This window comes from Danio aesculapii, chromosome 15 (assembly GCF_903798145.1).
Source record: "Danio aesculapii chromosome 15, fDanAes4.1, whole genome shotgun sequence".
NCBI classification, from domain to species: domain Eukaryota; kingdom Metazoa; phylum Chordata; class Actinopteri; order Cypriniformes; family Danionidae; genus Danio; species Danio aesculapii.
The window spans coordinates 11,288,261-11,300,045 of NC_079449.1; the positions used below are offsets into that span (position 1 = coordinate 11,288,261).

The 11,785-nt window shown below is 35.3% G+C and overlaps 1 protein-coding gene across 1 annotated transcript; it reads left to right on the top strand.

The window, feature by feature from the left end:
• The first annotated feature begins 616 nt into the window (after window positions 1-616).
• ctrl (chymotrypsin-like) lies at window positions 617-10,900 on the top strand. The gene is made up of 7 exons (XM_056474000.1): window positions 617-726; window positions 2,702-2,805; window positions 2,941-3,020; window positions 4,853-4,934; window positions 7,230-7,410; window positions 7,499-7,629; window positions 10,695-10,900. Exons 1-7 carry the CDS (start codon window positions 681-683, stop codon window positions 10,854-10,856), a joined length of 786 nt encoding a protein of 261 aa, XP_056329975.1. The 5' UTR covers window positions 617-680; the 3' UTR covers window positions 10,857-10,900.
• Window positions 10,901-11,785: the final 885 nt, after the last annotated feature.

An 11,785-nucleotide genomic window follows, 5' to 3' on the forward strand; every position in this document is an offset into this window, starting at 1 on the left:
TTTACATTTCCCAGTATCTGTTAGCATTTATTCAGAAAATACATTCTACACTTCTCCACATGTCCTGTTATTTTCTATCTAAGTTGTCCTTGAAGAGAATGATCACGATTGCAAAACCTGTGCAGACCAGGAGCATTCCCATGGTGTCAGCATTCGAACGATCAGCATTTTGTCATCTTATAGATATTCTCCTATAGAAACCACCACAGTTAAACATCTTTTCAGATGAATTTATGGTGTTAAACTACCAAATCCACATGCATAAGATAAAAGAATGTAATCAAAATGGGTTAAGTTTTAAATCTTTGCAATTTCTTATATGTTATATTTGCTGTTAGATTGTATAGGGTTGATAATAACTTTAGGTTATAAATGTACAGGTTAAAGAATAACGTCTCAGGTTTTCTCATTCTTGAATGCATTCAGAAAACATTTGTTTCAACAAAGGCTAGCGAACTACCCCCTTTTTTTTGTTGTTGACCCACTTGATCTTGTCAATATTTCAACATACTTTTTGTCACTACTGTACTGAACAAGATATGAACGTTCCTGAGCTCTGAGATCCTGCCAGCTGCATGGAAGCACCTTGATGAATTCCCAGTTTTATCAGATTCTGGGAGTATATAAAGCGGAGGTGAGAATCAGTGGAAAAAAACAGCAGGAAATTATAGGTCTCTATAATGCTCTGGATCATTAGCTGTTTTGCTTTGGTGGCCTCCACTCTGGGTGAGTTTCTTTTGCAGTTTTCAATCAGATGAGTACACTGCAGAAAATGCTTTTGTAAGTTTTTTTTATTAATTTTTGTCTTGTTTCTAGTCCAAATATCTAAAAAAATCTTAAATCAAGAAGCATTTTCTAGACAAGCAAAAAATATTGTCCTGTTTTAAGAAATAGTTTGTCAAAATGAAGTGAGTTTTTCCTTAAAACCTGTAAAAATGATCTTGTTTTTCCTTTTAACACTATTATTTTGCTTGTTTTAAAGAAAAAGACACTTATTTTTGACATTTTATTTCTTAAAACAAGACAATATGCTCTGCTTGTTTAGAAAATGCTTCTTGATTTAGGAATTTTTAGATATTTGCAATAGAAACAAGACAAAAAGTACAGCAATTTTGTAGTGTAAATGTATGCTAATATGTCAACATTTTAAAGCAATTAAATATATTTAGAACCTGATAATTAAACTTATTTGTTTTAAAATGTATTTACAGTTAAAGGCTAAACTAAGAAAATTTCTTATAACTATTTTCGGTCACACTTTATTTTGATGGTCCGTTTGTTACATTGCATTTACATGTCAGCTAATTCTCATTAGATTATAAGTAGACTGTTAGGTTGGGCTTAGGGTTGGGGTTAGGGTTAGGGTTGGTGTGAGTTGACATACTTGCAAAGCTTCTTATAGTCAGTTAAACATCTGTTGAAGGAGCAGTATCAACAGATATTAAGCAGACAGTCTATTAATACTTAAATAGACCATCAGTACAGTACATCACATTTTACTAGTTATTACTTGTGCAATATACTCATATTACACTGTTTAAAGTGTAATTTGAAGACTTAACTTGATTAGTTAGCCTATTTAACCCAGTTAAGTTAATTAGGCAAGTCATTGGACAACAGTGATTTGTTTTCTAGATAATCGAAAACAATATTTTTAAGGGGGCACTAATATTAAGGTAAAAAAAAAAGTTAAAATAAAAAAAAAAATTTTATTCCAGCAAAACTAAATAAATAATGTCTTATCCAGAAAAATATGTAATGAGAAATACTGTGGAAAATTATTGTTCATCACATTATATGTGATCACACTAATAAATTTGCCTTTACCTGTACAGTATCTAAAGTCAAAAAATATTCAATAACCAATAGCTTATTCTGGGGTGGCACAGTGGCTCAGTGGTTAGCACTGTCACCTCACAGCAAGAAGGTTGTTGGTTCTAGTTCCGGCTGGGCCAGCTGGCATTTCTGTGTGGAGTTTGCATGTCCCCGTGTTGGTGCGGATTTCATCTGGGTTATCCAGTGTCCCCCACAGGCCAAAGACATGCGCTATAGGTGAATTGGGTAACCTAAATCGGCCGCAGTGTGTGTGTGTGTGTGTGTGTGTGTGTGTGTGTGTGTGTGTGTGTGTGTGTGTGTGTGTGTGTGTGTGCGCGTGTGTGTGTGTGTGTGTGTGTGTGTCAATGTGAAAGTGTTGCTGCCGGAAGGGCATCAGCTGTGTAAAACACATGCTGGAATAATTTGGCGGATCATTCCACTGTGGCAACTCCTAAACAGTAAGGGACTAAGCCAAAGGAAAATAATGAATGAATGGCTTATTTTCATAATTTTCATGCAGTGACTACATGGAATATCTGTTGCAAAAAAAGTAGTTCAAATATAAGTTATTATAAAGACTCATTTTAAAGATCACAGTATAGTCTCAAAACTATTAATTTATTGTACATATCTATATAGTTGAAGTCAAAATTAAAGTCCTAGTTAAGAAATGTGTTCTCTCTGTTACACAAAAATTGCAAGAAAATTATGTACAAGGGGGCTAATAATTCAGGAGGGCTAATAACTCTGACTTCAACTGTATATTTAATTTTTAATCTTCCAAATAATCACTGACATAAAGAGTATCAAAAGTTCAGTTTTGAGGTTAAATAAAAAAAACAAATAACTTGTTTGCCTATATTTCCATTCATTTTCCTTTTCACAGGCTGTGGAGTGCCAGCCATTAAGCCCGTTATTAGTGGCTACAACAGAATTGTGAATGGAGAGAATGCAGTGTCTGGCTCCTGGCCCTGGCAGGTCTCTCTCCAGGTAACTCGTACTAGTCTTGATTATTCAAAACTCTTATTAATCAACTAGAGTTGTTGTTGTTGTTGTTGTTGTTGTTGTTGTTTTAAACAGAAATGCATGATAAGTGCATTAAAACCAACAACTTTTTTTACACAGCAATCCAATGGCTTCCATTTCTGCGGTGGATCCCTGATCAACCAGTATTGGGTTGTCACTGCTGCCCACTGCCGTGTTCAGTAAAAACCTTTATATCTTCATAAACTGAGTCTAAATATTGTTTTTATGCTTCAATTTTTAAAATATATTTATCTATTTATACCACAACCACAACATTGAAAGAAAAGAAAAAGAAAAATGAAACATACAAATAAAATACAGTAGGTGATACTTTAATATAGCCATTACCGCCGCACCATGTACCACCGCCGCTCTAAAGGAGAAAGAACGTGTTTATTAGGCATGACCGCAGTTTGCGACTATGCTGCCAGGTGGCACAAAGAAGCAAGATGCGAACGGACAGAAATAGCCTATACATTAGCTGTAAATCCTCTGCTACTTGTAAATAAAGATAAACAATGAAACAAAGCATTATAATTCCTTCATTAATCATTAAAAATGCAACTAGGGTACATTATTTAAAGGGATGACATTGATAGGATCAAACTTATGATTCCTTTTTAATATTAAGATATTTACTTTGAAATCTAAATGTATATTTTCCTACCAATGTTGCTATTAAACACTTCGCCTGAACATGCTGCCAGCAGCGAAGCATTAATTAAATCCTTATTTTCCAAGAAGCGGAACAAATCATTGCACAGTTGGACAGGCACAAAACAAAAATATAATTCGTATACTTTTCTTGGAAAAAAATTTCTTTTTGAAACGAATATCGTTTGCTATAATTTGTATTTTAATTCTAATGTATTTTTTGTTGGTCAGTTAACTGCTAGATAAAAAATAATAACAAATAAACTTTGGGGTGAAGTGCTACAAAACAAGTGTGTTTTACGCTTCAGCACCAAAACGAGTTGCCTTGAGATTGTGTTGGTTTGTTAAGTAAAATAATAATCTAGCCCATATAAAATTTAAGTGATATATCATTTAAGAGTTTCCAAGTTGACAGTGAGAAAATAGAGTGTAACATATTTGTTCAGGTCATATGTTATTATTTAACATGAGACGCTTGGCAACATCTAAAAGAATAGCCAGATATATCAAAGTTAACAGTGATGCAATACATTGTCATATTTTAGTCAGTATGTTCTCACTTGACATGAAGAGTTTGATAACATCGAAAGAGTACAAAATAGAAATAACATAGAAGAAAAAATAAAATGAAATAAAATAAAAACTAATAAATAAATTTATTCTAAAGACCAGGGAGGTCTTCAAAGTATGTAATAAAGGGGGACCATTTGTCCAGGAACTTGCGTTTCGAGCCTCAAATCATGTATTTGATCTTTTTTAAATTGAATGTAAGGCATACAGTGGAAGTCAGAATCAACAGAATCAACCCCCCCCCCCTGCTGAATTATTAGCCCCCCTGTTTATTTTTTCCCTAATTTCTGTTTCTCAACACATTTCTAAACATAATAGTTATATTAACTCATCTCTAATAACTGATTTATTTTATCTTTGCCATGATGACAGTAAATAATATTTGACTAGATATTTTTCAAGACAATTCTATACAGCTTAAAGTAACATTTAAAGGCATAATTAGGTTGATTAGGTTAACTAGGCAGGTTAGGGTAATTAGGTAATTAAAAAAATATATAGCTTAAAGGGGCTAATAATTTTGACCTAAAAATGGTTCGTAAAAAATTTTAAACTGCTTTTATTCTAGCTGAAATAAAACAAATAAGACTTTTCCAGAAGGAAAAATATTATCAGACATATTGTGGAAATTTCCTAGCTCTGTTAAACATCATTTGTGTGTTGGAGGGTCTACTCTTTTCCACTTGAATAATATTAAACGTCTTGCTAGTTATAGCAATAACCTAATGTATATCTTTACTGAGATCTATATTCCATGCTTCTAATTCAAACCTTGTTTTTGTGCTAGGGCTGGATATCACTATGTGATTCTCGGAGAGCATGACCGTGGCTCCAGTGCTGAGTCTGTTCAAGTTAAAAGCATCGCCAAGGTACAGTAGCATCTTAAAGGACACCTACAATGCAAAAATCACTTTTATAAGGGGTTTAAACACATTTGTGTGACAACAGTGTTCGAATTTAACCAGCTTATAATAAAATAAATTAATTCTATTTTTATTGTCACACTTAATGAAAACAGTCTGCAGAAACACTTCAATTGACATTCTCCTTTTGTAAGTGTCATCAAAGGGGGAAAGCCCCGCTCACTAGTGATGATCTCTCCCTCATTAGCATTAACAGCTCTAAGTAAGAAGCAGCCATCTGCCATTTTCACCTGCTGAAGATAATGTCAGCAACTAATAGGCATTATAAATGTAAAGCTTAGGGATGCACAAATGGACACTGTAGTCTTCATAGACTGCTTTCTTCTGAGACATTTCTTTTGACATTTTCAGTTTTTCACAGAGATAATATCAGTCCTGATTTAAATCTGCCACTATGCTGACACATTGTTGTTTGTAGCTCCGCCCTCTTTTGAAAAGAGCACAATCTTATTAGATTTTAAAGCGACGGTCACCAAAACAGCACCATTTGAATCAAAGCCAAAAAGTGGCAGTTTCAAAGAGTTATAAAACATTATTTATGTAGTAGTTTAAGCTGAAACTTCACATACACACTCTAGGGACATCAGAGACATCAGAGATCATTATTTTAAGTCATCTTGTACAAAGCGTGATGATAGACACCCTTTAAATTATATTAGCCCAGAATATCTTTCATTTGAGTCACTGTCTGCTCAACACATTATATTGTGGGCATCTGAAACCAGAGATTTGTCATTCTGATATAGCTAAAAGAATTGCTTCCCTTAAAACACAACCGTTTCTTAGAAATTCACTCTTTATTTTCTTTGTAAAGCCACAAGATTTGCATTTTTTTAATTTGCATTAAACATGATGGATATCAGTGAAGCCTCTATAAAAAGAAAAGTTCTCAGTAGATTCAAAGGTCATTCAATTGTTTTAAAACAAGAATTACTTTACCATTCCAAAGTATGAGGGCAGTAAGGTTTTTAAGAAATAATAGGTTTACTGTACTCATATTCAGCAAGGATGCATTCAATTTATGATAAGTGCCAGTAAATGCATTTCAGTGTTATACACGATTTCTATTTCAAATTAATTCTGTTATTCTGAACTTTCAGTTCATGGAAGAATCCTGAAAGAACTTTTCTACAGAATTTTGTTTCTACAAAAATATTAATCAGCACAACTGTTTTCAGTGTAATAAGTTCATGAGAAATGTTGCTTTTGGCATCAAATCAGCACATTCACTAACGTATGATTTCTGAAAAACAGTGTCACTCTGAAGACTGGAGAAATTGGACACACTCTTTTCTCCCCTATTTGAATAAAATAAAATAAAATAAAATAAAATAAAATAAAATAAAATAAAATAAAATAAAATAAAATAAAATAAAATAAAATAAAATAAAATAAAATAAAATAAAATAAAATAAAATAAAATAAAACTTAGACTTGCAGACTTAATGACTATGACTTGTCATAGCATTTATATTCTGCTAATTTCTAAGCTTCTTGTATCATTATTTATAAGTCCCTTTAAATAAAAGTATCTGCTAAATGAATAAATTTAAATGTAATATTCTGTCAAAAATTAAGCTTTGCAATTACAGGAATAAATAGTTTCTATTTGAAATAGTCAATATCTGTATATCTGTGGCTATATGACACCATGACCCAAGGAGTTTTGTAATTCTGCCAGTTTCAAGTATTGCTTGCTTCATTTCAAACTGATTGAGTTAAACTTGTGTCCTTTTATAAAGGCAAGTCATTTTATAACAGTGGTTTGTTCTGTAGACAATCAAAAAAAAATTTGCTTATTAATAATATCGACCTTAAAATGGTTTTTAAAAAATGTAAAACTGCTTTTATTACAGCCAAAATAGAACAAATAAGACTTTCTCCAGGAGGAAAAAATATTATAGGAAATACTGTGAAAAATTCCTTGCTCTGTTAAACATTATTTAGGAAATATTTGAAAAAAAAAATTCTATTTAATATAAATAGAGGACTAATAATTCACTTCAACTGTCTGTAAGTCATTTTTTGTTAATAGACCTGCATTAATTTTAACAAGTTTTATTTTTGGATTTTAATAATTCATTAGTAAATGCTGAACTATAATAAATGCTGTACTAGTATTGTTCATTAATTGTTCACGTTAATAAATACATTAAACAATGAAACCTTATTGTAAAGTGTGATCAAAAGATAAAATTTAACCATTAAATTAAACAGAAAGTATGTTTTCTCCCACCGTAGGCCATCACTCATCCTTACTACAACGGTCAGAACTTCAACAATGACATTACCCTGCTGAAACTGTCCTCTCCAGCCCAGCTGACGTCCCGCATCTCTCCTGTGTGTCTGGCGGCCTCCTCCACCAGCATCCCATCTGGAACTCGCTGCGTCACCACTGGATGGGGCAAAACTGGAACCACCTGTAAATAAATCGTCATTAATGCCAATTCAATACCTGTCACACTATGACTTTGGCTTAGATTTTCTTATTTTTGGCTTTGTTTTTACAGCAAGCCCTCGTATCCTGCAGCAGACCGCATTGCCTCTTCTGACTCCAGCTCAGTGTAAGCAGTACTGGGGCCAGAACAGAATCACAGACGCCATGATCTGTGCTGGAGCCTCTGGTGTCTCCTCTTGCCAGGTATATCACTATAGATTTACATTGGAAATGTACTTTTCTACGGAGTGAAAATATTTGCCCCCTGTTTAATACTGTTTAAAAGTAGCATACTGTACATTTCTAACATGTAAACCAAACATGCCCTATTAGATATGAAAAAATAGACTGCTTGAAAAGAGCTTTGCATTCACATTTGATAGGCATGACTAAAATCTTAAATCTTAAATCTTAAAATCTCTTATTCTATAGAAAGTTCAATAAAATTTCTACAAAGTAAAAAAATAATAATAGTAAAAGAAATAAATGTGTCAAAATTAGGGGGTGTCAAAATTAATTGTTTCTTCTGTGCACCGCGATGCAGATGGGGACAATTCAATATCGGTTCAGTAATAGATCATAACCGGTTAGTACGTACTGATGTCATTTATCTCCTATGCACGATGTCGCAGTAGATTGGCGAAGGAGGCGTGGCGAGTAAATAAAACGCTCCTACTACTTAAAAGGTAGATAAATATGCACAGTTCAACTGCTTGTGAGTTTGCTGGAAAGTCTTTTATGGACACTGAAGAAGGCACAGCCAGTGGCGGTTCTAGTTTAAATGGCACCCTGGGCGAACCACCCCAAATCCAGCTACATCAGCACCCCTGAAAAAAAACAGAACCATATAGAAACTATGTGGTTGACTTGTATTACTCCTATTGGAACACATGTAATTGTCTCAAACAAACAATTCAGACAGCGTACAAAGAAACTGAAATGTTACTAATATTTAACTTCGTCTGGACTTTTCCTGACTTTTTTGCTGCAAAGTCATCAATTATATCATCATATAACCCATTTAAGTAACCTCCAGGGGTGTTGCTAGATATAATGGCCACGCACCACTACCCAAAACATTTCTTACTTTATTACAAATAAATAAAATTATTAATATTATTATTATACAATTTTAATTCTAAATAAATAACAGAAATCAATCCTAAATGTGGCGACGCAGTGACGCAGTAGGTAGTGCTGTCACCTCACAGCAAGAAGGTCGCTGGTTCGAGCCTCGGCTGGGTCAGTTGGCGTTTCTGTGTGGAGTTTGCATGTTCTCCCTGCGTTCATGTGGGTTTCCTTCGGGTGCTCCGGTTTCCCCCACAGTCCAAAGACATGCGGTACAGGTGAATTGGGAAGGCAAAATTGTCAGTAGTGTATGAGTGTGAGTGAGTGTGTATGGATGTTTCCCAGAGATGGGTTGCGGTTGGAAGGGCATCCGCTGCGTAAAACATGTGTTGGATAAGTTGGCGGTTCATTCCGCTGTGGCGACCCTGGATTAATAAAGGGACTAAGCCGAATAGAAAATGAATGAATGAATCCTAAATGTTACTGGAAAACAATGTAAAGACACAACTGGAGAGATATGCTAAGATCACTTAAGAAATCTTTTGCATTAATATTAAAGACAATTCTATAGAATACAAAAAATGTTTTATGTAATCATTATCTGTTGTCTTAGACCTGACTAATGGCCGAGAATTAATGTAAAGTCTTACCTCTCTGACTCATCATCTCTCCTGTCTGCTTCATAGCCATGCTTAGTCAAAATAAGATCATCATCAAATAGCGGCGTGTATTTTATCGGAGTGCATGTAAACAACAGGTATTCACACCATGAGCAGAGCAGCATGTGAGGCACGCGGGAATGGTTTTCTGCGCGCATGCGTCAGTTTGCTTTCACCAGCGCTGTTTTGTTTGCACATAGAGAATAACAAACTTGCACATGCAAAAGACACCAAATGTTAATGGCCCCTAACGTCTTTAATCTGGGATTACCACTCTAAATTAATACACTTGCATAAAGTAAATTGTATATTCAAGCTTTTACTGGAGCTGTTTTTTTTTTTTGCACCGTCTCCCCTTGCTGCCCCCAGCAAGATGCCACCCAGGGCGATCGCCTATATTGCCCATGCCTAAATTCGCCACTGGGCACAGCACACGAGCTGCTAATTCACTACTAGCAGGGCCGTAGCAACCGGGGGGGGACGGGAGGGGATCCCTTCCCCTCACTATTAGAGACAGACAATTTAGAAACAGGTGATTAATAATTATATGAACATATGATCTCATACAGCCGTCCCCCCACTTTTAAAATGTCCACTACGCCCCTGACTACTAGGGAGAAAAGCTGTAAAAATCTATCTCACTTTGGACATTTGACCCACTGGCGTGTTCGTGAGGTAACTCTTCCTCTCCTCTTGGCTGTTAAAGCAATACTTGTGGATCCAGACACGAGCGTGGCTGAGGTGCAAGTTACCTCCACTGTGTCTGTTATGGATTACCTGTGATAACCGCGTATTATGCGCATATAGACTGTAACCGCGACTGTTCGTCCCGCGTCACTCATCGGTGAACAGCGTTTTCATTTCTAAAGCCAATCGCAGGTCTTTCTGATGAGCGGGTGAAGACAATGACCAATCACAGAGGTGTAAGACCTCGTCTGTCAGCGCTCAAAAAGCAAGCGGGATACTATTTAGATAAGCTTATTTGCTATAAATGCTCATGCCGTCTTCTGTGCATGTATTGGAGTTTTGTCTAAAACATTCAAAAAACGTGTTTTCTTAGACCAAGTAAAATTAAAGGTACAGTTCATATCTTACTGCTTGTATTAAAGGACAAAATTATAGTACAAATAATATATAAATATACTTGTAGATTAAAAAAAAAAAATTATTGTGTTGTGAAGAAAACATCTAATTGTGTATGAAAAGCATTGTCATTGAGATATCGAATTTAACCGAATCGATGGCATGGTAATCGTAACCGAACCGAACTGTGAGACCAGTGTAGGTTCACACCCCTAATATATAGCATTTTCTCCCAAAAATTGGTTTGGTTTCAATTTATTTTTAAACATTTAATTAAATTATTTTCTTCATTTTAATATGACACCTGGAATATCTTCAGTTTAATTGTGCGGGAACATTTTTGCCAACTTATCCTGAATTTGTGGGATATTTTTCTTCTTTTTGTTTAATTTAATTTACTATTTACATACATTAATTCAGCCTTAAATGATCGTATTTGTGTCTGTGTGTCAACTACAGGGTGATTCTGGTGGTCCTCTGGTGTGTGAGAGCTCAGGTGTTTGGTATCAAGTTGGCATCGTGTCCTGGGGCACCACTGACTGCAATGTTCGTGCCCCTGCTGTCTATGCTCGCGTCTCTTACCTTCGCCAATGGATTGACCAGATCGTCGCCTCCAACTAGAGCTCTTACTCTCTGAACAAAATGCCAATAAAAACTAAAAATTATGCTTAATGACTCAGTCAATTCAAACTGTCTAGTTAAAGCACGTGTGTCAAACTCCGCACAGGGCTGCAGCTCTGCACAGTTTAGTTCCAACCCTAATCAAACACACCTGATAAAACTAACTGAGTGCTTTAGGCTTGTTTGAAACCTACAGGTAAAGCTGCGGTCACATTGGACTTTTCTCCCCATAGACTTCCATTCATACACACACGAATGCGTCAGACTGGAAACGCAAGGTCATGCATCAAGTTTCGCAGGTCGCTGCGGTGCAAAGTTCAAGCTTGGTGAACTCTGACCTGCGAAATGGCATCACTTGACTGCGTGAGACCAATCGAGGATCAAAACATGACCTCTCTGGACAGAACTTTAAAACATGGACCAATCGCTGGCTTTTTTAATGTCTAAAAATCTTGTTTAATCCCGCCCCTTTTTGCATCGCTGCATGACAGTATTTCGCATTATCAAACTCTATTGTGACCGCAGCTTAAGTGTGTTGAAGGAGGGTTGGTACTAAACTGTGCAGGCCAGAGAGATATGACTTGCAATATGAGTGATGACACAACAGCAATATAAGCAGTATTTTAGCTCCTTAAGACACCCACATTAAACGCTAATATGTTGTATTTTAAAACTGCATAACATCACTGCATTGTACAATGTGGCTTTTTCTACAAACATATTCAAATGCTGTATTTCAAAGTAGAACAAAAGCAGTGTATTCCTGAAGTAGGCTTCTTCTACATTCAAACACATTCATATGTTATGTTTTGAACTGCCTAACAATTATAGATTTTGGTTGTACGATTAGTCTGAAGAATAATCATGATTTCACGGTTTTCACGATTATTATGCATTTATTAAATTCAAAACACTACTAGTTTAGAAAA

Excerpts from the sequence above, each read along its gene's own strand:
- ctrl (XM_056474000.1), top strand. The coding sequence starts at position 681 with ATGCTCTGGATCATTAGCTGTTTTGCTTTGGTGGCCTCCACTCTGG. Across the intron at positions 3,021-4,852 it reads GCTGCCCACTGCCGTGTTCA|GGCTGGATATCACTATGTGA; the intron begins GTAAAAACCTTT and ends TTTTTGTGCTAG. Across the intron at positions 7,630-10,694 it reads CTGGTGTCTCCTCTTGCCAG|GGTGATTCTGGTGGTCCTCT; the intron begins GTATATCACTAT and ends TGTCAACTACAG.